Raw genomic sequence first — 25,875 nt, forward strand, 5'->3', positions numbered from 1 at the left:
CAGGACTGGAATATAGTTAGACTGAATTCAGTAAAAGAGTTTTCAGTTATACAGTTTTCTGGATGAACTATATAAATGTACAGGTGAATAATATAATTTGAAAAGCAAAACTATAACAAATAGTTAACTGTATAACTGTACATATAAATGCATAAGGAAAAAACAGTGCTAGTTTATATCATATGTACATCTTCATATCATTCTAGGCTTGCAAGGATAGAAAGATCTGTAGCTCTGTATTTTTAGTATGTCAGTAATATTATTCATTATTATTTAGTCAATTTATATAGCCACCTACTTCACAAAAAATGACTCTGGGGAACTTACAAGAATAGCAGTTAAAACATATCATAATATAAAAACATCAAACATTTATTTAAACCATTTATACAGCCACCCATTTTATAACCAACTCTGGGTGGCTCCCAATCACAACTTAAAACAACAAACAAAACCATATTAAAACTAAACACATTAAAAAAAAAAAAAACCAAACCTGGCACCAAGTCAAACTCCTGATGTGCAAGTATCTAATCTTATCCCAGTGCTTGGAGAAAAAGTCAGGTCTTCAAAGCTTTACAGATTACCTAGGAGCGTAGAGGCAGAATATTTCATAGGGATCAGCATTTTGATTTGCGCCAGAAGATGGTGCAGGTCACGCAACATAGGTGTAATATGGGCAAATCTCCCCCCCCCATTATTGTCACATTGCTTTATTCTGGATCAGTTGAAGTAGAAATTCTACGTGGCAGCTCCCTATAGAGTGCATTTCAGTAATCCAAACAAGAGGTGATCAAAGCATGACTAACCATGAGCAAGGCTTCCAGGTCCAGAAAAGGACACTTTTGGTGCACTAAATGAATATGTCCAATGCCCTCTTAATCAGGACTGCCAACTGCTCTTTGAGCAGGAGCTGTGACTGCAGCAGGACCCCCATCCAGAGTCACAGATGAAGTATCATAACCACTCCATCTTGCCAGGTTGAGGCAAAGCCAGTTCTTCTCCATCCAGACCCTTACAGCCTGCAGGCATTTGGCTAGCACTGCAGAGCATCATTTGGCTAGCTGGCAATAGAGATATCACCAACATATTGATACCAAACCCCATATCAATGGATGAGATCCCTTAGAGCAGGCATGTCAAACTCGTGACATCACGTGACGTATCCCGACTTTTTCCCCATTGCTGGCAATGGGGTGGGCACGGTTTCAGTGTGACGCATGCGGCCTGTGGGCCGGCAGTTTGACATGCCTTCCCTAGAGGTTTTATGTAGATGTTAAAAAGGGGTGAAAGATATTGCAGAGGCCTATGGCTTGACATCTCCTCTCCTAACTGCACTGACTAGAACCACCTATGGAAGAAGGAGAACCACTGTAACAACCATTGCCAACTCCCGAAGCCAGTCCAGAACACTACTATGGTCAATGATATCAAAAGCTTCTAAGAGGTCTAGAAGGACCAGAATGGTCACACAATCTCCATCCTGAGTCCTCCAAAGGTCATTGGATGTGACCAATGTCATTTCAGTGCTGTGCCCTGGTCTGAACCCATCCAGGGCCCTTTGTAGTGTGTGACAGCCACCCTCTCACCAACCTTCCCTAAAAAGGGAAGAGTGGAGACTGGATGAAAGTTGTCCAAAATTGTGGGGTTCATAGATGGCCTCTTGAGAAGAAGGTGCACCACCACCTCCTTCAGGGCAGGTGATACCACTCCCTTCTGGTAAGGAGGCATTAATCACTGCCTGGACTCAACAACATGCCGCCTCTCAGGTGTGTCATGGATCTAGAACAAAGGTGACTGAGCTCACAATCCCAAGGACCCTATCACCTTCCTCGAGCAACTGACTCCTCCTCCTCCCAGATAACAAGGCTCAGACATGTCACTCTCACTTCTGAAAGTCTGTCAGATTTGAGATATTTCAATATATGCTTGTTCAGAAGGTATTTAGCTAAAATAATCCTGGATATTGCCTCTGTTTAAATGGAATATTAAGGTCTGTTTAAATGCAACATTCAAATATTCTATTATAGCCTGTTCTTGAGCTATTGTGATATTGTCAAGAGTGAAAATCTATAATTATATTAAGTACAGTGAAGTGCTTGTTTAGGTTCTAAAATTGATAGATGTGTATGTATTGGTGAAAAAAGTACTGTGATAATTTTCTCTATAGATTCGCTACATTTCACAAACACAAGGATTGCCTGCGGAGCAATTGTTGAACCTTGGAACGAAGACCACACGATTTTTCTGTAGAGAAAAAGATGCGCCATATTCTGGTTGGAGATTAAAGGTAGTGATAGTCCTCATGAGGACAAGTTCCTGTGTTCTATGCTTTTGGCTATGTATTTTGGAGATAATTTACTGAGCCATACAAGAGATACTTTGTCACTATTCTCTCTGAAATGTCTTCCCTTTCTGAATAATGATTTGGAAAACACAATTTTGCTGTGGATTGTTTGATTTGTTTCCCAACAATGAACATTGGGATTCAAGCAGAAATAATGTTCAGTTGAGTTTATTTACAATAGCAATTGGATGCTGCTTTAGTGCCATTATTTGGTTCAAAATATCCTGGACACTGCATAACAATATAACTTGTACTTGGAAAGAAAATTATTTTTCAAACAACATAAAGGCTTCGAGGCTTATAAAAGCAGCAAATTATCAAGAAAATGTAAGTTTTATATGGGTGTATAAAGAGGGATTCCTTTAAATTCTGAAGCAGACTTTGTTCCAAGGACTCTGCTTCACTAACTAACCTCCAGAATTGACTACTACAATGCACTCTACATGTTGCTGCCTTTGAAGACAATCTGAAGCTACATTGGTGCAAAATGTACTGGCTTGTTTATTGACCAGTAAAATACACCTCCAATTTTGTGTTTGCTGCAGTGGTTTCTGGTAAGCTTCTAAATATAAATCAAAGTGCTAATGTTAACTTATGAAGCCCAGATGCTTCCAGTATTGCATACTTCAGTTAGGAGTGACCTGTCTAATTTGCATCTCCCAAAAACCAGAATATTGAAGGTTTGTCTCACTCGTCTCTATCTCTATTAAATGTCTTTTCCTCTGGAAGTTCAATTGGTATCCACCTGGATGGACTTAGAAGAGTAGTTAAAAATGGAGCTTTTTGGAGTATCTTTTCGAATGGGAATGCCAGGTGGACTGTTGATTTTGTACTGTGATGGTATCTTTTTGTTACAACTGTTAATTTTATATTATGAATTCTGTGCATTTTATTTATTTAAATGATTGATTGTTTTTATAGATTTTATAAACTTCTGGAATCTTAGGTAGAGTCATCAATACAAGGTTTTTCATTCTTCTAAATAAAATTTTCCATTGTGAAAAGCTTTTTCGATGTCATATATGTCCATTTATTATGAAGGAGACTGGGATAGGTTTGATTTACTCATATTATGAAAGAAATAACACTAGGAATTTGCATACTATGGAGTTAACACCCAAGTGAAATATAGAATGCAGCATTCAAAAATCCATTATGCTTTGTAATAAATTTAGCATAAATCTAGAGCTATAAAACAGTGTTTCCCAAACTTGACAATTTTAAGGCATGTGGACTTCAACTCCCAGAATTCCACAGCCAGCAATGCTGGCTGTGGAATTCTGGGAGTTGAAGTCCACATGCCTTAAAATTGTCAAGTTTGGGAAACACTGCTATAAAAGATCCAGATTAGGGCCAGTTCTCTACTTGTTTGAATTTGCTGTAACTAAATTCTGCCTATAGCTTACTCTGGAATGCATTACAACAGATATTTTCCCTACCTTTCTACTTTTCCAGAGATAGAATTTCCTATTATTCTACCCTAAACCAGATAAAAAAATGATGGAGAAACAGTACTTGGTACCTTTGTTGTGAGACAGATTTATTGCAACCCCCTCAAAAAGAAGTATTCAATTTCTAACCTAAAAATACAACCCTCCCCAAATATACAAAATATAAAAGTTTTGTCCTGTATCCACCGGAATAATATAACTAATAAACCTTCTATTAGGAAAACTTACAAATAGAGGTAATCCTCAACTTAAAACTATAGTTGGGAAATATTTCTGGTCCTGATTATATGACATTTTTTGCAGCAATCATTAAATGAATCATCACAGTCATTAGCTAATTTGAGTTTCTTAAGCAAATGTGTCATAAATGTAAATCCTTTTTTTTAATGGCCATTTTTTTGCCAGAGAGTGGCAAAAATGCCAGAAATTGGCAAAAAAAATGGTAGGTCGTGGATATGTGACCATAGGATGCTGCAACCAGTCGTAAAGATGAGTCCATTGCCAGGCACCCAAAATGTAGTTACATGCTAGCTGGGCTGTTGTGGCATGACATTTTACGATGGCCAGAAGTGCTTTACGTGCTATAAAGCACTCAATCTGAGTCTGTCATAATTTCAAACAGTTATTAACTGACTGCTCATAAGTTGAGAATGACCTGCAAAATAATACTTGTCGCAGTGAATATTAATTTATCACATTTTCCAGGGATTCTAGTTATCCTTGGTTTACAGCCTCTTTGCAAGGGAAGTCATTTATATTCTCATTTTATAGGAATACTACTGAAACTTCGAATTAATCTGCCTATGTAAATTCAAGCAAAATCCAAACATAGATGTCAAACATGATTACATATGCCAAATGCAGTTACCTATATACATACATACGACATTCTTAAATACTGCATTTTCCTGATAGCATTTAGATTGGTGTTTTAAATTTGTTATGATTATAGCAGTGCAAGATCCAGGAAAGTTTCTGAAAATTCCAAGAAAAAATATTGACAAGGTAACCAGGAATAATTTTTATGTTTTTCTAAACAAAAGAGTTGTGTGGTATTGTATAATTTAAACACAACACTCTTTGTATTTGGAAATGTCCATATATTTTGAAAAAGTAAAAAGAAAGCATAGTAATCTCTACTGTTCAGTTTTCTGCACTGAACACTAGTATATTAAGAATAATATATGCATCTTTCCCCTACCTTCACATTTCTGAAGACACTGGAAGAACATGAAGGTGAAACAGGTATGAAATCCAAAGAAGCCCGGAAATACATTTTCAACTGTTTGGATGATATAGTGCATGTGAGTACATGTGTATACATTTGAAATATTTTGTATTAAGAGCCTTTTGCCTCCAATTTATTTTGTAGTAAATATTGTCTGTTCACTTTTTAAAGTTCTCCCCTGTTTTATCTGGAGTTTTGCTTACAGGGAGCACTTTGAATTGCATGATATCCAGATTTCTGTATTCATCTGCATGTTCTATCACTGCATGTGAAATTAATGGATTTTTACTTTTTTAAGTAATTCAGTTTGCCTCTTGCCTCAATCCCATCCCATATTGTTAATAATGTATAAAAATTCCATGCCTCCAAGAATTTTGAAAATCTAGATATTAAAAAGTACGTCCTTGCCATGTTTAGTGTCCTTTGCTTTGTAGTGTGAATGGTCCTTTGTTATAATACTATTAAACTAATACAGTAACCAGTGGAGTTGGTCTTTGATCTGGCACTTGAAATACACTTGTTCTGTTTAAACCTGTGATACTTTCAAGCTATTTCCTTATTAGCAGTTCCTATATTTCTTTGACTACTGCTATTTATCACTCTTCTGAACAACACAGTAGGCTATACTACATCCTGTAGTATAACATTATTGAACTTGATCCAGGTCACTGTATTGAAGTCTGAAAGCCTCCAGAGCATACACTCTTCCCAGTCTACTTCCCAAGGTGTTGTTCAAGGGAGTAAAAATGGGGAGACCTTAAATTTCTAGACAAAAAGTGAGATATAAGTGCTGTAATGTAATGTAGAATGAAATCTTTCTGGATTTAATTCAGATTTATAGAACTTGCTATTGTTGAAGTTATAGTTCTGTTGTATGATGCTGTTTTACTAATATTTATTTGGAAAACAACATGAAGCAAACTTTTGCATTTAATTATTCAATGCTAGGTGAACATGGTGATGGATCTAGATGGAAGTGATCTTTTGGCAGAGAAAGCAGACAGAAGAGAGTTCGTCAGTCTTTTAAAGAAAATGCTGTTGATTGATGCTAACTTGAGAATCACTCCGGTTGACACACTGAGCCATCCTTTTGTTACCATGAAGCACCTCCTAGATTTTCCTCACAGCAACCAGTATGTCCTATAAAACACTTTTTATAATGATTCTGGTTGAGCCTTTTTCACTGGTGAAACATGATGTGTTATGTATGATCTGTGGTGTTGGGTTCTGGAAAACCTCCCGACCATGGTCTCTTCAGTACATGAATGTTCATTTCATGATGATGTAGTTGAGGCAGCATGTTACAGGCAGTTTTCACATGGCTAATACATGCCTGAAGGTTAGAAGTGTTTTTTACAGTTTTCAGCAAAAGGCAGCATCTGACTGGCCATGTTTGGGCCTGGTTAGTACTAAAGGGGGAAGCCTCCAAGGAATTTTAGAACTAATTGAGAAGTTTAAAAAAAAAGATATCTGACAAGGTGGCAGTGGTAACCTGTTGGTGTCCATGAAATCACCAGGAATACAAATGAAACTTTACTCAATTGATTGTGTATTTTGTACAATCGCGCATAATCAAAATTGCCTTAATAATGTTCTCATTTATAATGCAGATGTAATCTGTTGGCATAATGTAAAATACTAGTATAGGGAGAAGTCATAATTTTCTAACAGTGTAGAAGTGGTAAAGCAAGATGCTCTGGCTTTTAAACATAAAATCTAATTGCTGGGGTATAGTCAGCGAGTATCACAATGAGTACACATTTTAGCTACTTTTAAAACTCCAACTCTAGGATATGGAGTACTTCAATCTTTCTGACAATTCCTTTTTTCTTCTCTCATCAACAGTGTGAAATCGTATTTTCATATCATGGATGTTTGCAAGTACCGGTCAAATTCATATGAGATGAGTAATTGCAATAAAACAATACATTTGGGACCAGTTGCTGCGAGCAACACATTAGGTCTGATGCCTAATTTTACCAAGATTGGTGCAGTACAGAACCAGGTAGGTATTTCTAATTTGACAAAAGCTTTCTTTCTCCCCTTATCTCTATCTGAGATTTTAGAATGGTGCAAGTTTGTAATAGAATCATCAAAGTAGTAGAAAAAGAGAGACTTTCAATAAGAAAGATATGAATCTGCATGTTCAGTGCACGGTTGGATGGTGTGGGTATATATATTGGGTATTTTATGCAATTTAACTTGGTTATGCTTTGAATTGAACAGTAAATTAAACGTTAGAAAAATCAGCACTTCATCTGATGTAAGCTCTTACCCACAGACAGTATCCTGATAAATACGTTAGTATCGTCATTCATTTACATGTGAAATATTAGCTATGTTTGAGATACATAGGAAACAGGAAATGCAAATCCTTCATTATTCCCATGCTTATTTGTATAACCTTAAATAGAATGTTCACATTTCCTCCTTAGAGATAGCTACGTGACAGTTTTCATAGTAATCATGCAGGTTTCCCCTTGGGTGAAGATGTGGAAGGCTATGTCGTTATAAGAAGTACTGAGAGGCTGCTTGCAGCCATAAACATTATTATTTGCCATTCCTGAAGTTCCTTGGACTTTTGCATGATTGAAAGTATAAATAGTTAAGAATCCACAAGGGATTACATTTCAGCATTTATCCTTCTTCTGTCTTTGGCTTCTTACTTGATCCCTTCTCAAGAAGGAGGAGGGCTGCACTAATGGATCTTCATTTAACTCTAATCTGAAGTAATAACTAGGTTCAGTAATTTCATTTGTTCTCTAGAACAGGAGTTTTCAAACCTTTTGAGACTGTATAAAAAATTCAAAAAAACCCTCTCCTTCTCCCTCCCCCCAGCAAGAAGTAAAACTGCAAAGAGAGAATTGGCAATAAAAAGAAACTTGTGCTGTTGTAATGTATTTATGCATATGTAGATGTTAAAATGGTTTGAATTCCACAAAAATGAATGTCCTAATTACTGTCCCGAAAAGTTGTTCCAGTATAAAAACTGAACTGTTTATTCTGTATGCAAAATTATCTTTTCCATTTATCTGGAAGGTTAATGTTTTAACCAAAGAAATGCATGTTTAATGATAGAGGTGTAAGTACCAGTACCAGTACACATTATTGATAATTGGGAACAGGAACCAGGGCACTGAGCAATACGATCCTAAGGTGACACACCATATGACAGCACCAATCTACAACTCCAGTTGTAGGTGAATCCTAGGCAGTTGCAGCATCCCACAGTCACCTGCCAACTTCCCCATTGATTTTGCTTTTTGGAAGCTGGCCGTGAATGTCACAAATGGTGATTGTGGGACACCACGACATCTAATTGCAAATTGAGTATGAAGCATCTGAATCACAATCACAATGACCATGGGAGCGCTGAAACAGCTGCAACTACTTGGACCCCTTTTAAGTCTGCCTTGTTTTTAACACCGTTGTAACTCTGAGCTGTCATTGAACGAGTGGACATTAAGCGAGGACAACCTATAACTTTTTTCCTGAAAAAATTGCTATGGATGATCTTGGCTGCATTTGAATGTGAGTGGGGGAGTAGAGCCCGCCAAAATTCTTTTTGAACCCTCAGGTTCTGGAACAACACTAGTCTAGAACTTCCCTTGGAAAACATTTTACCAAAACCAAGCCAAACGGAATTGAAGCTGTACACTCTAAAACAGTGTTTCTCAACCTTGACAATTTTAAGGCATGTGGACTTCAACTCCCAGAATTCCACAGCCAGCAATTGTCAAGGTTGAGAAACACTGCTCTAAAATGTTTTATTTTAGTGCCCTCCTGTGGTCAAATGCTATTTTTGCTTGTTTGTGCTAAGTATCAAATTGAATTTCATGTATGGTGTTTGTTTCTCATTACCTAGTAAGAACATTATATAATCCTAAAGTCATCATGGTAAACCAAACGTAAACTTAATTTATATGACTTAGGCTTTTCTTTTATTTTACTGTACATTTTAGCTGTACATTTTAGCTTAGCCTTAAAAATGTAACTGTACATTTTAGCTTAGCCTTAAAAATGTAACAGCCTGTTTGCTGATTTATAATATACTTATTGTTTCAGACATTAGCTGCAACAGCCCATACGGTTATGCATCCTGGAATACCCTTACAGGCAGGAACTGCTCAGTTTGGTTGCAGTGATGCTTTTCATCAAACATTGATTATATGCCCCCCTGCTATCCAAGGTTTGACCTAATTTTTAATTTTTTAAAAAATAATTTAAATAATTTTACCATTGAAATACACTGACATCTGCTCTCACCTGTAGGAGCATCTTGCTCTTTTTTTGGGTGGGGGAGGAAGAGAGACGATATTTCTGGTCACTGCAATACAGCGTGGTTTGGGGTGGGAAGATTTAGTTTATTGGAGTAGCAGGTTTTTCTAGGTCTGGAAGTTAGGTGACTTCAGTCCAGTCATTCCCTCTCAACCCCACCAACCTCAATGGGTTGTTGTTGTGAGGAAAAGTGGAAGAGAGAGCAAAACATATATGCTGGTTTGAAATCCTAAATGAAAAGCAGGATAAGAACCCAATAGGTGAATTACACCAGCTCTTCCCTTAAAAGCCTGTTCAGTAGAACTGGTAACACAGGATAAGGGACGGGGAAGGTCTAATGAAGGAGAGGGAATAGGAATAAATGCCCCCTTCCCTTTTATCAGCAGATGCATCTGCTGTCTTCTGCAAATGTAACAAGCCCTGCATTCCTGGAAAGTCACTTATAATCTAAGCTTCTCATGGCTGTGATTATAAACTCTGTGAAATCACTTACCGTATTTTCCAGCGCATAGGATGACTCGGCGTATAAGACGACCCCCAACTTTGGCGCCGAGTTGCATGCCTAGAAAGTCGTCTTATACGCCGGAAACTACCATAATTTTCGGCGTATAAGACGACTCGGCATATAAGATGAGCCCCGACTTCGGCGTCGATTTGAATGCTTTAGAAAGTCATCTTATACGCCGGAAAATACGGTAATTGCTTTCTTTTAATGGTTCTAGCTTTGTTTCTGGGGGGGGGGGAAAGGATGACGTTCTTTCAAAACAGCTTCAGATTCAATATTTCTGTTAATGCTTTTTACATAGTGTGCACTCATATATGTGATCAGTGTTATAAGAAAATCTGGTGGTATCAAGTTCCTCCTCTAAATTTAAAAATAAGATTTCATTAACACCAGTAAAAAGCGTTTTTATTGGTCATTTAAATACATTTATGTGCACTGGAGGAATCAAAACTTCAATACTACTTGTCATTTCAGCTAAGCTGATTGAACCCTTTGACTATTGTATTTCATATCTTTTTTTTAAAATAATGAGCTATAAAACTTACTGAAAGAAGCCCTTTGGGAAATAGGTGAAATGTGCTCTCTGATCACAGAGAAATGCACAAGATGATGATAATGATGACAATGCATGATGATGCCACAGCCGATTGGAATTTGAAGGGTGTGTCTTGTTTGACACTCAGTGGGTTGCTCATGAATTTAAATTGATTGTGCACCTGTTGGTACTTGTATATGCATGACAGAGGTTGTTAGGCCATATTTTATGAGAATCTTGATCTTTTTGACTTCCCTGTCGAAGTATCACTTATGCATTTTTAACACTGACGCTCAGGACTGTGGTGCTAAAGTGGTACAGACTTGGTGGATAATTTAATTACTGCTACATTAAGTAGTATTGCTGTCTGCTAGAACTTGCGGCTATGTATTTGCTGGCTGCTTAATCCCAGAATTAAAGAGAGTATCACTGATGAGTGAATGGTTTATTTGATACAGCAAGCACTGTTCTATAATTTGCAGCCTTATATCACTTTCTGGTGCTAGGTGTTAAGCTCTGCTTCAGTTTAGTATTTCAGGATTGCTTAATTTGCATTTTAGGCATGGTATATGTTACTGATGCTTCCGTCTGATTAAACCAACACAGAGACATGTAACCTCTTAGTGGCTGCTTATTTTTTGACAAACGATGCATCCTGGAAACTATGATTTTCCTTGTTTAGTTAAGACAGTTCAGCATCCTCAGAGGAGAGATGGATGACATGCAGCAATGTTCTTGATTGCTAAATTATGATTCGGTAATAAGGTTGGAGCCAAATAAAATGCACTGAGAGAACAGAGCATACATGATTCCCAATCCAATATGGCTTCTTTATAAGTTAGGAAGCAATTTCTGAGTAAATGTCTTTTTCTTCTCTCTGTTTCTTGCTATCGTTCTATTTCTCAGACTACTCATAGCCAAACTAAGGGGGTGGAAAATCTGCCTCTGATTTGAATATGTCTTAAAAAGTAGATGCAGATAGGCCTTGACTTAACAGCTGTTTGCTTAATGGTGGTTCAAATTTATGATGTCCTTGGAAAGGATTCTTTATGGCAGGGCTGTCAAACTCGCAATATCACGTGACGTATCGTGACTTTTTTGCCATTGCTGGCAATGGGGTGAGTGTGGTTTTGCTATGATGCATCCGGCCTGCGGGCCGGCAGTTTGACACCCCTGCTTTATGGCCCGTAAAGCACTTTTGACTGTTGCCAAATGTTGCATATATAGGTCCAGTGATCATGCAGAATCTGGTTGTTTGGTAACCTGTTCACACAACCAGTTGCCAAATGCCCTGTGATCATGTGATCACCATTTGCAATCTTCTTTGTCAATTTCTCCAGAAAGTCAAGATTGCAATCCTGTGCCGCCTGCTGAGAGAACTCCAGGTCATATCTGGGGCCTGATTGAAACAATTATCTGTTGAAGAATTTCAGCTCCGGGCCTTATTGGATGGATAAATCTGTGTGAATGTATCTCTCCATTCAAGGCTGAAAATTCTTCTTGGATTTCGGCAGGGAGGATTTTCAGCCCCTGAGTGGAGAGATATTCTCACACAGCCTGAGCCAGGCTTTCCAGGGTCTCCCCTACCCCACTGAGGTATCCTGTGCTACTTACCTGGAACTCCATCCATTTAACAACCTGCAAGATTGCTGAACCACAACCAAGAGTGCCGAGATTATGGCAGTAATATGATGTTTCACTTAACAACCACTTTGTTCAGTGACCGAGATTCTAATCCCAATAGTGATCATAAGTCAAGGACAACCTATATAGTTTACATTTGGGAGAGGATGAGGGAAGAAAAAGTTCTTCCTTCAGAGTTGATTCCAGTCAGCGTTGATGTGTAGAAAATCTATGTCTTGATCCTTGTTCTGTGAAGTGCCTCAGGATTTGATTTTCTTTCCACTCCTATTGAATATCTGTATAATGCTATTGGGTAAGGTCATCTGTTGTCAGGGAGTTAAGTATAATTAGAATGCTAAAGATACCCAGGTATATATTTCAACCCCTGGGCGAAAAAGTGATGCTGTTGAGGTTCTGTCCTAATGTCTGTAAGCTGTGGGGGACTAGATGGAGATGAACAGGTTTGGTTCAACCCAAGGTAGGGCTGGGAGCCTTAAGGCACTCCGAATCAGGAGACTTTCTGTCTTTATTTTGGATGGGATTGCACTTCACCAAGCAGCGTAATTTGAGGTCTCCTTGGATTCATGACTCCTGCCTGAAGACAACCTTGGCTCTTCAAAGGGTCTCTCAACAAATCCACTTTGTCGACCAGTTTTGTCTATTTCTTTATTGGGAGGCCTTGTTCACAGTCACTTATGCCGTGGTCACCTCCTGTTTCCTTATTTCAATGAACTTTACATGGTGCTATCCTTGAAGGCCAGTCAGCAGCCAGGCTGGTCCAGAATGTAGTAGTGCAGGTAGTTATTCCTACATAATAAGCTGCATTGTTTTACACTTGGTTTCCCGGTGCAGTTCAAGGTGCTGCTTATCACTTTTAAAGCCATTCCTGGTCAGGCCTGTTTATTTGCAGGATGGCTTGTCTCCAGTTATTTATGCCTGTCTGATAAGTTCTGAAAGGATTGGCATGCTCTTTCATCACTTAAGCCAGTGGCCCCCAACTTTTGGGGCACCAGGGACCAGTTCCATGGAGAGAGGTTTTCCCGTGGACCAGAGGGAGCGTGGTTTCGCGTGCTGCGCTTATTTGTGCGGACCAGTTTCTGGCATGCCATGGACCGGTGCCGGTCCACAGATGGGGTTGGGGACCCTTGACTTAAGCAATATCATCTTGGGTGATTGAGGATTTCTGCCTTCTCTGTCCTTGCATTTGCCTTATGGAACAGGAATCACCCCAAGATCTAGACGGCTCAGTGCCTGCCTGTCTTTTGCAAGACTTTGAAGATCTGTTTTTTTCCACCAGGCATTGGACCAGGAGATCTTGTGACCTTATCTTGCTTGATTCTTTTTATTTTTTCAAGTGCTTCTGACACAGTATGTTTATTGTTTTGTATTATATATTATTTTGTAATTGCCATTTGTTGTTTTTCATTGTGTTCATGCCCTGAGTCACACGTTAAGTGGGCAGCTCTATAAATTAAATTCTAATCTCATATAAACATTAATTTCATTTCCTTATTATTTTGTATCATTATTAAGCATTATTTTTGTCTGAATTAGGGATTCCTGCTAATCATGGGAAACTCAATGGGTACTCTGTGAGAGTAGATAATGCAGTGCCATTGGTAACACAGGCCCCAACCTTACTCCAAATAAGAGGAGTCCTCTCTCAGGTATGTCAGTTAGTATTCTACTACAGATTTTGCATTTTCAAAACTGCACATATTACTTGATACTGTTTAATTTTTTAAGTAACATCATGTCCATTTGTTCTGCACATAGAAAATGAAATTATTTTTTTTCACATGCACATTAAAAAAAACCGAAACAGCATCTTACCAGAGACTTTAGAAACTTTCAATCATTTTACTCCCAATAGTGCTACGGTCCAATTTTATATCGTTTTTGTGTTTATAACAGACGTGGTCTAATAGAAGTCAGCAACTATTGTTTCCTACATGGCAACACATACCTCCTGTGGCTCCTGCTACAACACTTGCTTCTGATTCTGTGGCTGGCCCACAGAGGCTTGGAGAATGGGGGTATGTTGAAATCATATGCTTTGTTTTATGTAATTGTTGTTTAAAGACACCATATTTGAATAATGCTTTGTTTTCTCTGTCCTACCAGGAAGATGATTCCTCATGGTAACCATTACAACTCAATGATGACTCAGCCACTCTTAACAAATCAGATAACTTTATCTGCTCCTCAGCCAATCAGCGTGGGCATTGCACACGTAGTTTGGCCTCAACCCACACCTACCAAAAGAAATAAAGCGAGGTTAGTATTGAATACGATTTGTGGTTAGTTTAGATGTTACCATGTTTTCAGAATCCCTTTAAAAAGGGGGCAGTATAATAAAAATAGTACGTGCTTGTCAAGTTGTTGATATACCGTAGCTAAACGTTTGTTTAGAACTTTGGTGGCTTTAAAAATTAAATATTATATTACAATACAATTTTCTTCAGAACGTATAGATCAGACATGTCAAACTCACGACGTTATGTGACGTCGCACAATGTATCGGGATGGTTTTGCCATTGCTGGCAATGGGGTGGGTGCGGCTTCCGGATGACGCGTCTGGGGCAGTTTGACACCCCTGGTATAGATTAAAACCAAGGGAAGCAACCCAACCTCTTCCCCCACCCCCAGAATGTGTAGAATTTTGTTGCCCTCTGATGTTATCTTTCCTTATGACAGTAGTGGCTTCAATTGTGTTTAGGGCAGAAATATACCTTGGGTTATTTTCTGGTAGCCCTAGTTAGTTGTTCCTAAATTTATGTGCATGAGGATTTATCAATTTTGAACAGTTGAAACTAGCATTATAATAATAGTCATAATATGGCTTAGAATAGTATTAAGAATAGTCTTTCTTTTGCTGGCAGCAAGAAACACTGTAAGTGCTCTGTGGAGAAAATATACCCCATCACTACAGAAGTTATTTACAAAGGTATGGGACATTTCAGTAATGGAGAAACCTAAGACCGGGAAGGACAGTTACAGTGGTGAACTATGTTAAGTAATCCCCGATTCATGTCCATTGAAGTCATTGAATATCGTTCCTGATGATTTCAGTGGGTTTTGAATCTGATACCAAAATGTCTATGGTGTCCAAGCCAGCATTTCTTCATTCCTTCTTTCCTTTTTTTAAAAAACAACAAAAGTACCTTCAGTGTATTGTTCTGCATTTCATGATAGACTCAACTCCGAACCTTGCATTCCAGCATATGAACAACCCTGCTTGTGATACACAATAGTTATCCAAAAGGTTTTCCATTATTATTCTGGAAAACGACATTTTCCATGATACCCGTATGTTCATTGTTTTTATGTTTCATATGTTGGTTTATATTCATTGATGTTTCAAAGTTTTATGTTGTAGCTTACATTAATTTGGCTAAGGTAAATAAAATTAGTACATTTATTCTGCAAAAACATTCTTACAAAGGGTCTAAATTAATGTCTTCTTCACAGGAATAATGCATTACAAAATACCAATATCCAAAATTCGGCATTTGTATCTCCAAAGATTATTAATATGAAGGCTGATGAAAAACTAAGTTTGGTAGAAACGCAGGACAATCATAATTCAAAGAGGCAGGAAAACAGCTATTGTGTACCATCTGTCAGGCAGGATCCTGACCCATCTGTTTCAAACAAGCAGCGCCAGGCTATCATCATTGCAGATTCCCCAAGTCCAGTAACCAGTGTGATTACCATCAGCAGTGACACAGATGAAGATGAAGCGATGCAGAGGCATTCAGTTGCAGAGTAAGTAGGTGCTCCTGTTGCACTCTAACTTGTTGCACTTATATTGCACTTATAATTTGTGGGTGCTAGTGCTCGTAAGGTGAAGATCGTAAATCTTGCATTAGTACATGGTTCCACTTTTTAAAAAAAAATTAGGAGTCAAATGGATTTTTTCTGAATGTTATGTACCAGTGATGGTGAACTTTTTAGAGACCGAGTGCCCAAACTGCAACCCAAAACCCACTTATTTATCACAAAGTGCCAGGGCTGCATCAGCATTGTGGTGCCCTCAGGGGAGGCGGGGGGTGTGGCCCACTGGGTGGGCGTGGCTGCAGTGGTCACGGCAGACTGGGTGAGTGTGGCCGGGACCAATCCCTCACCATCTCCAGGGCATCCCAGGGGGGGGGGGAACGCTGCTTGCTCGCTCACTTCCTGTCCCGTCGCTTCCAAATGCCATGTCCTCGCTACTCTGGTAAACTCTGCTGGGGCAACGGCGTGTGTGCCCACAGAGAGGGCTCTGAGTGCCGCCTCTGGCACGTGTGCCATAGGTTCGCCACCACTGTTATATACAATAGATCATTTGAATCAGCTTTTGTTACAGCTTTTTGAACTGAAGTTTTCATTTGTAAACTAGAAGGACTCCGTACTGCATACGACAAAGAAAAATGAGCTCATGTCTGTGTGCATGTTCAGTGATAGGCATTGAAAAACATTCCACAAAGAGCATATACCGGTATGCACAGCATGACATTGCCAAGCATGTATAGCTACAGGTTTCCTGAGTGACCCTTCTCCCACAGCTGCAAACATTTGTGGGAGATGAAACCACTAAAAAAGAAGCCTGGGATGCTGATGAAGGAAGACAAAAGTAAATCTGACCAAGCACTGGTACAAGGTGAAGTCCCAGTCTTAGGAAATGGTCAGAAACGAGATGAACTGTTGCTACTTTTCTTTTCCTCTTGTGTTAGTAGTCTGTCGTCCAGCTTATTAGGGAAGAGATGGTCAGTACATCTGCCTGGCTACTGTGACCTATCCATAACATTTTGCTGCTGAAGTAACTTAGATTTGCCAACTTAGATTTCCTTTGATTCTTCGTGGAAAAAGTCTTTTGTGGTAATTGAGAAAACTATTTGTACTATGTTATCTGGGACTTCTGGTCTGTGAATTCTAATGAGGGTTATAATAATAAGAGCAAGATGCATGAGGACTGAATATTAGTAGGTATGGCATGAGTTATGTCCCTCTTTTTTTTTTTCAGATGCAAAGGAAGTCTTGATTGCGAAGCTTGCCAGAGTACACTAAATATTGACCGTGTGTGTTCATTAAGTAGTCCTGACAGCACTTTGAGCACAAGCTCTTCTGGACAGTCAAGTCCATCCCCTTGTAAAAGACCTAACAGGTAGGAATTGTAAATAATTATACCAGTGAATCACATACAGTACTAACTTTCCAATCCTGGCCTAATGAGGCATGGGAGGCATAGTTCTGTGTCTTTGCAAACACCTTTTGCTGCTATTTTCTCCTTTTGTGTCAACTTAAAACCAAGATGAATTTACACCTAATTTGCTGTTACATATGAACAGGAACTAGAGTTAATACTTTCAAATAAGGCAAGATTTATTTGAAAATGGGTAACTGTAATCTCTGGTTTTTATGTAACAGCCTCTGCTTGTTTTCCCACTTCAAAGAAAGATAGATTGAAGAATGTTGTTCATATGTATTGTGCTTTATTTACCCAAAACCTTTCTTGCAACTTTTTGTAGGAACTTTATGTAAGATCTAATGTTCCTGATGTTTAAGAATCAATTCAGCAAAGCTATAACTATGAAAACAACAACAACCCATTGTTTAAAACAGTGGTTCTCAACCTTTCTAATGCCGCGACCCCATAATACAGTTCCCCATGTTGTGGTGACCCCCAACCACTTATACATCACCGGGTGCCAGGGGCATGGCCAAAGAAAAGGGGGAAAAAATGGTGGACAGCCTTGTTTGGCGACCCCCGTGAAATGGTTGTTCGACCCCAAATGGGGTCCCGACCCACAGGTTGAGAACCACTGGTTTAAAACTTAGAAGCTAACAAAGTTCTTGTGGCTTTGAATTCAGTAGCTATGAATCAACCTTATTCCATATTCTATATATTATTATATTTTGAATAGTTCAACAGAGAGGATAAATATGAGCAGTTTGGTTCAGTTGTGAGATTTTTGGAGGTCTGATCATTTAAAGACATAAAATTATCATGCTACTCTGATAATTGCCGTAACAACTAGGTTACTCTAATTAAAAAAAAGATATCAGTATTACTAAAGCTGAGGCAAATGTTTGACAATTTTTTGTTGAAAAAAAGAAAAGAAAAAATCATAACAATTGTTATGTTAAGTTAAGACCATTACCATATTTTTCAATCCTCTTAGCAGCATTGATGGGCTACAATATATATGTCACTTTTTAAAAAAATCATCTTTTTTCTCCTAGTAACAACCAATTAGATTTGGTTATATGGGAACATCATTTAATGTAAATGAAATTTGCAGTTGCTAGGAAGAAAAGCTATTTTGAACAGTTAATGGCTCTGGTGCTGTGACTGATAAGGATTGAAAAGAACTGCTACAGTACTGCTTTAATAGTGAGGGATGGCATGCATTTAGGGCAGGGGTGTGAAACTGCTGGCCTGCGGGCCGGATGCGTCATGCCAAAACCGCGCCCATCCCATTGCCAGCAATGGAAAAAAAGTCGCAACGTCACGTGATGTTGCGAGTTTGACACCCCTGATCTAGGGTTTGCTGAAGACTTTCCCAAGCAAAGTCTACCTTTTCACTGGAGAGTGTGATTGGTAATCCTGCTAAATTAGGCCAGCACTCAGTAAAATTAAATTTCTGAATTTGCTTAGAATTATCCCTTTTCATAAGTGATGACTGAAAACATTTATTTTTTGGGGGGGTACTGACCTAATGTCTTTGGATTTTGAAGATGCTGAAATGTTTCTCAGTAGTTCATACTGCAAAAATTATCTTAAAAATTACATGTGAAAGTTGAGATTGTTAATTTCAGTCTCAGTTCCTTTCTGAAGCTTCAAAATATTAAATATGAATGAATTTCTGGTATTCAGTTTAATAGCTTTTGAGTATCTCTCTGGATGTATACTGCTAAAGGTAGAAACCCTATATAACTGATAGGTTCTTAGTGGTGTTTTACTGTATATTATAGCATTTCAGATGATGAACAGGAAAGTGGCTGTGATACTGTGGATGGTTCCCCCAGCTCTGACTCTTCAGGTCATGACAGCCCATTTCTAGCAAATCGTTTTTCAGAAGCATCCAATAAAAAAACAGAAACCAGAGCCTCTGCTAACCTGGAAGCCAAACCAACTGTGTGCGCTGTGGTTGTGCCACCAATAAGGATACAGAACAGGTTAAACATAGACGGGCCAATGACGAACTCAGGTACTTTTGGGGGAGAGGATGAGGTTATTTTTCTTGGTCAGTCTGTAATACTGATTGTTTCCAAATGTTGGTGAATTAAGATTTGCTTGTGTAGTTGGTTGTTCTCATCTTCTTCATTGCACCCAAATCCTCTAAAAGGTATTTCTGGAAAATTAGGGTTCCTATTTGCATGAAGGTTTTCAGGCAAGGGGCATGTAATCATGTGTAAGTTTATGCCATTAAAAAATGTTAGGAAGTACAGGAAAAAAAATTCTGCAGGGTGGACCTGATATGCCATATTCACTAATTGCTTCATCGTTGACTGTTTTTCTTTGAGAGGTTTTACTGGCACAAAAACAGCAGGAAAGAGAGAAGATTTACAGCCTAGACTTACAAACACACTTATGACTGGAATTTCCATTGTAAGTTGTTGCTGTCTTGAGTCAGATTTTACAACAACTCTTACAGTGAACATTAAACAAATCACTGCACTAGTTAAATGAATCATTTGGTTATTAAAGAAATCCAGGTTCACCAATGGATGTTTTTTGCTTGACAATAGCAAAAAATAAAAATTGCAAATCACGATCATGTGATCACAGGATGCTGCAACTGGTGCTAAATACAAGTGCCTGAATTGCAATCACATACTGCAAGGGGTGGTGTGATGGTTGTAAGTGCACATATGGGTCATAAGCCACTTTTTCCAAGGCTGTTGTAACTTTGAACAGTTATTAAATGGTTGATAGTTGAGGACTACCTGTACAATGTGTGCATGACTTTCCACTCATTCAGATTTTATGTAGTAATTAAGCCAATTAATGTGTACATAATCCGTCCTCACCCACCCATCCCCAAATAATAATCAGGGTTCATGAGGTCTTCATCCCAAAACCTCCACAGACTTTTTCAGGTAATGTTTAATATCAACAATGAATATAAAGGTGGGTTTTTTTTACTCATATAACAAACACAAGTTTAGAACTAACCCTGTTTACATTTTCTTAGTAAATACCTGCCAACCGCTGGTAAAACGTCGATCTGCTCGTGTAAAAACCAACCATTCTTCTGGCTTGGGTAATCGTCAGCGAAAATTTATGTCAGCATTCCATCAGCAGCATTCAAACCTTGGTCAAGTATGTGTGAGAGTATTATATTGCAAATACAATTTTCTAACTCATTCAGGCTGCTCATTTTAATCTAAAATTGTTTGCCGCTGTTGTAATTATTTCATTGATGTAAATTCTTATAAGTCAAGAGCAACGTCAATACAATGTATTTTCTGTGACTGCTTCTAGTTCTTGAATATTTGCCTTTTACCAGTTATGACATATGCTGCACAAAATTGTATCTACAGGGCAAGATATGTTGTGCTCAAGACTTGAAGACTTCTTAATTTAGCTCTATATGAGCTGCTGTTTCAGTTTAATTAGATGCATCTAATTAACTGCATAGCTATCTGAATGGAATTAACTGATTGTAGGAAAGATATTGTGTTTGTGCATGCGCTGGAAAAATATTTTTTTCCTTTCATAACATTAGAAATTGGAATAACCTAATTAAACATACCAGCAATACACTCAAAGTAAATGGGAAAATGCTACTATCCAATGCCTTGGATCTGCATTTGGACATATTTGGGAACTTGAAATGGGTATTAAACAAAAAACATTTTTACATCTTCACATTTGAGATGGTATCTGTTAGTAAGAAAAGGAAGAAACATACTTCCTTTGAGGCTGCATTAGTAGGACTGAGAGAAAGGATTAATTTCTCTTTTAAAATTAACTACTATTTCTCTTCAACCTCCTTGAATAGGTTCAGCCATTTGGATCTGGATCTCAGGAGTGGAATGGAAACTGTGGTCATTGGCGGCAGCAGACATTCATCCCAAATAATGTTGCTGGTCATGCATTCTCTCTTCCACATGGAAGTCCCACTCATACTTCAGTTCATGCACAGTTGGCGGGAAATACACATCTTGGAGGACAGCCTGCAATTCTACCTTACCCATCATCTGCCTCCCTCAGTACTGCTGCCCCCGTGGCCCACATTTTTGCATCACCATGTACCTCAAGACCAATATTACATCATCCTAATTACAGTATTTCTCATCACGGTGGCATAGTTCATCAGGTCCCAGTGGGCATAAATCCCCGACTACTGCCTTCCCCAAACATTCAACAGACTCGATATAAACCAATTTTCCCACCACATTCTTACATTGCATCACCTGCTTATACAGGATTTCCACTGAGTCCAACAAAACTCAGCCAATATCCATTTATGTGAGACTCAAATTACAGTATGCTGACAAAGCTCAGATATATATATATATATATATATATATATATATATATACATAGATATATATGGGGATATGTGATTTGAGAGGAAAACATGGTATTTAATAAATATTAGCCATGGCACAAGAAAATTATTTTTTTTAAATCATGTTAGACTTGGGTGCAATTTAAATAACCTTGAGCTTTAACTCACTTTTAATGTGTGTTTTGCACATTTGGTATAAATTTGTCTTTAGTCATGTTACCTTCTTACAAAATAGCTCCAAACAGGTGACTTAAAGGAGTAAAAATGCAGTTTTGCTCCTACTATTTTTTATACAATTGCCTTCTGATCTAGTGCGAGGCACTTCTACATTTGGGAAGCCATTTGAGTGTACAGGTTTAGAGCAACAGATGCACACGTCATCGGTATCATGTATGAGTAACTTGTTTGTATTATATATATTGATGTTCTGTGTTGAATCACATACCTAAAAAGGTTGAACTGTTCTCCACATTGCATGTGTCCCTTGCATGGGCAAAAATGCAGTTGCCTAGAAAACTGCTCTTAAATGTTGGTGTCCTGATAAACTCAGCTGCATTGTAAACGGTTCCCACATAGTGCCTTAAATATTCAAGGTTGTTAATGTCACTGCGTTATAAATGTTGAGGACTGCAGCACTTAACATTCAGATTTGTTGATTCTTTGATAGATTAATGCACGCTCACTATTTTCTTTTCTGTTTTGCGTGGTATGATTTTAGTACTGGGTGAGATTTCTTTTTTGGAAGGCAGCATGCGTTGCTGTTAAACGAATTCCGCTGTCTGATAGTTTTCCTTAAAATAAGCTTCAAGAAAAGCATTTTGTAATGTTTAGGAAAAGTTGATTCATTAGCTTGTTGAATTAAAAAACGGTGTTTTATACTGTGGTGGAACTGCAATACAATCTAAAGTAGTTTATTTTCAAAGTGTTTTATATCCAACTGGATTTAATAACCTGTTTAAAGGTATAGTAGGAATTACCTGGGTAGATAGTGAAAGAAAATAAAAGCAAAATGCTTGTTGATTCATACTGTGGTTTCATCTTAGCTTGAGCAAACCATGCAGTATTTAATAAATAGTAGCAGAATATTTACTGTTGAAGCTTGAAATGATGTGAGTACTTTTGTGCAATTTTTCATTTATGCATGGGAGAGGTTTTAGCTTTTTTACATTATGGTATTTGTTCTAAAGTTTGGGGATTATTTTCTTATTTAAATACATTCCATCAGGGACAACAGATGACATGCATTTTCCCTAAGTAGTCAATCTCTGTGTTTATTTTGTTCAAATGAAATTGCTTTTGCAGCACCAAAGACTTAATCATCCATTTTCTATAAAAGGTAGCTACTTTTTTCATAGACCTCAAATATACTGTAGTGCTATGGTGGATTTAAAAGAAGATACTAAAGTGAGGCTGTGATCTAGCTTGTGAGGCAAATAATAAATTGCATCATTTATCTTGAATGTATCATAGATAAGCTGCTATATAATGATTGCCACTTCAAATAGCTGTGAAATTAGGTGATTTAACTAGTTTTTAGCCTTCTAATTTCTGTATAAGTCTAATGACATGAAATGGAAGTAGAGGGTTGGTTTTGTTTTGTTTCCTTTCATGTTTGGAGTGTTGTAACTACTATATTGTAAATGATGGAAAACAATTTGCATATGTTACTTTAAGTGTGTTATTTGCATCAGTATTTTATCTCTATTAACTATCATTGCATATAAGTGACTGTATTCATGTAATATAATTTTTATGTGTTCATATTGACATTGTGCAGACGCTTAAACTACTTACTTACCTTTTTAAATAAATGTTCCTGGAATACGGTTCTTGCAGCATAGACTGGAATAGGTGTGGAAAGAGTTTCTTTCAAGCACAATCCTAAGCATGTTTATTTAAAAACAATCCCACTGACTTTAGTGGGGCTTGCTTCTAGGAAAGTGTGCGTAAGATTGAAGCCTGAGTAGTCTAGTGGTTGAAAGAGTTTTTTTTTCTTTGTTCCATTAACACAAGCAGTGTTTTATTTAATGAATGTCTAAGTGAAACAAATGTGCCTGCATCTGAAATATAGCAGTATTAGTTCATTAAAAAAACACAAGACCAGCAGTACATTGTAATGACCGAACATGGTAATAAATTCTCTCTTTCCCATTATGCTTGAGCTACAAACAGAGAGACACAGCACTGCAGGGCCAGTGGGGCAGTTTTGCCACCTGCCTTGTCGGGCAAAAGCACTTTTGAAATACTAAAAAGATTAAAAACCAGTTTGTGGAATTGAAAGAATTGCTACTGAAAGAAAAAAATTTCAGTAGGCCCATATTAGTCATGGAGTGTACCCAAAGAAGTACCATAAATGCCGGCGTACAAGGCGACCCGGCGTATAAGATGACCCCCGTCTTTATAGCTGGGCCGCATTCCTAGAACGTCGTCTTATACGCCGGAAACTACCAGTATTTCCGGTGTATAAAACGACTCGGCGTATAAGACGACCCCCGTCTTTGGCGCCGATTTCAGCGCTCGCGGAAGTCGCCTTATACGCCGGCATTTACGGTATGCTGGATTTCAGCTTCAGTGATTTCTCACAAATAATTGTATGCATTTTGTATAAACAGACTTCTCTTTCTGTATGTATTTCTCTTAACACAAGAGTAACCGGATCTCTTGGAGAGCTTTGGCATTTTCTGAAACTTATATAGAGGAAATCCAGAAAAATCACCAAGTAGATTTGTCATTTTTTTTAATATTTATGGTTCCGTAAATTCCTGTCTTTTCTTAAGTTCCCAGTTTTGGGAATGGGGTTTCTTAGAGTGCTGTTTCCATTGCTGGCATTGGACTCACCGAGATCCACAAAAAACACAAGGTAACTTACTTTTCCACAACAATTGAAAGGAGGAAAACATTCTCCTTAAAAACTGGATCATCCTCTCTCTGAAGTATTTACTTTGCTTTTCAGTTGCGTTCAGGATATAAAGCTAATAATGTACATGGAACAATATGCCAGGTTAAACACTAACATCAGTATACTCCAGAGGAAGCCTGTGGCTCCTTGTGTACTGTAAAAAAAATATTTTTAACTTTTCAGAAATGAAAAATAGGATCTACCACAACCAACACTAAAAATAATGTACAGCCAGCTCTTTAGAGATTTGCAAAGAAGGATCAGATCGTATGCCGTCTCTCAGGCTGTAATCCATGATTTTCACTCCCGAGCAGTCAAGTGGACTCTGGTTGGCTGTTGACTATAGCTTGGCTACTTGGTGGCTATAGCTAATGCTTTTTAAATAAAACACTGCACGATAAATTGTGTACTATTTTTAATTTGGAGAGTAATTTTTATATTAATTCCTTGTATTCAGTTTTTAACTTTAATTCAGGGTGTGTTATTGATCAAATATACTACTGTATTTACTAATTATTTTGCTTTATTTTTTAAAAAAATACTCTGTACTTAATTGCTAAATTTAACTTGATTTTTCTTAAAGCTAAAATTCACACTGCAAAACATACATTTGTTTTAGGACTGAGTATATAGGTTTGGTTGTTAAGTTTGAACTATTATTGCTTAATAATGATTTGGAGACTTGTGGCTTTTTTGTTCCTGATTTTTGTGCTACACTAGTTTGTCATGTAGCAATTGCACTGTGCAATATTACAATAAGAGGACTGGGAAAATTTTTATGGATATAATGTTTCCTACAGTTTGCGATAGTATTTCTCTCTAGTTCTCAGCGATTTAAATGTGACCAAGCCTTCTGTACTTTGTCACAAAAAGCGGGTTTTCCAGGTGACTATTTTGGTGAGTGTCAAAATAAGAATTTATGGTGTAATACTGTCAAGATTCACTTTGAATTAAAATATATATTGCAGCAATTGCTCTTGTTGCCTTTTATTTTTTTTTATATATATATATATATACATATATATATGTTAAAAAGATCTACATTTGTCAGTGTATATTCAACTCATAAAGACCTAGGCTCCTATGTTTAGAAGGGGAAGATCAAATCTTCAATATTATTTCTTTGTTTATCAAATTTAAGTACCACTCATCTCCTTCTCAATATTTGGATTATGTGCTGATAGGAAAAGTTGCAAAGTGGAGGGAAATTATTTGTGTTGACCTTTTCAGTCAGAGTGATAGAGGAAAACAAATATAAGAATATTTAATGAACATAAAGTCATTAAATTTTATGGGAAAATGTACATGCCATTCCTATGTATAAAACTTTGTTCTAAAAACATGGGAATTCCACATAAAAGTAACTTATTAAATAATGAGAGAGCTGAAGCTATTAATTTAAGAGAAGAAGACAAGGGGAAGGAAAAGAAATACATGTGATATTTTTGTGATGAATGTTGCACTATTATATGCACTTAACTTGAGATAGTAGAAAATCTGCCTTGT

The 25,875-nt window shown here is 37.6% G+C and overlaps 1 protein-coding gene across 4 annotated transcripts in view; it reads left to right on the plus strand.

Annotated features, from left to right (window-relative positions):
* Positions 1 to 25,340, plus strand: part of HIPK3 (homeodomain interacting protein kinase 3) — a 68,869-nt gene extending 43,529 nt beyond the window's left edge. For all 4 annotated transcript variants that reach the window (XM_039355928.1, XM_039355931.1, XM_039355929.1 and 1 more), the window contains exons 4-16: positions 2,171 to 2,290; positions 5,016 to 5,102; positions 5,975 to 6,159; positions 6,872 to 7,031; positions 9,092 to 9,215; positions 13,522 to 13,634; positions 13,882 to 14,003; positions 14,092 to 14,244; positions 15,439 to 15,735; positions 16,973 to 17,113; positions 18,925 to 19,160; positions 20,148 to 20,275; positions 20,958 to 25,340. In XM_039355928.1, the coding sequence (XP_039211862.1) occupies positions 2,171 to 2,290; positions 5,016 to 5,102; positions 5,975 to 6,159; positions 6,872 to 7,031; positions 9,092 to 9,215; positions 13,522 to 13,634; positions 13,882 to 14,003; positions 14,092 to 14,244; positions 15,439 to 15,735; positions 16,973 to 17,113; positions 18,925 to 19,160; positions 20,148 to 20,275; positions 20,958 to 21,431 (2,340 nt within the window). In that variant the 3' untranslated portion in view covers positions 21,432 to 25,340. The remainder of the gene's footprint in view (positions 1 to 2,170; positions 2,291 to 5,015; positions 5,103 to 5,974; positions 6,160 to 6,871; positions 7,032 to 9,091; positions 9,216 to 13,521; positions 13,635 to 13,881; positions 14,004 to 14,091; positions 14,245 to 15,438; positions 15,736 to 16,972; positions 17,114 to 18,924; positions 19,161 to 20,147; positions 20,276 to 20,957) is intronic.
* The last annotated feature ends 535 nt before the right edge of the window (positions 25,341 to 25,875 follow it).

This window comes from Crotalus tigris, unplaced genomic scaffold (assembly GCF_016545835.1).
Source record: "Crotalus tigris isolate CLP2741 ecotype Arizona unplaced genomic scaffold, ASM1654583v1 scf7180000018777.2418813, whole genome shotgun sequence".
Lineage (NCBI taxonomy): Eukaryota > Metazoa > Chordata > Lepidosauria > Squamata > Viperidae > Crotalus > Crotalus tigris.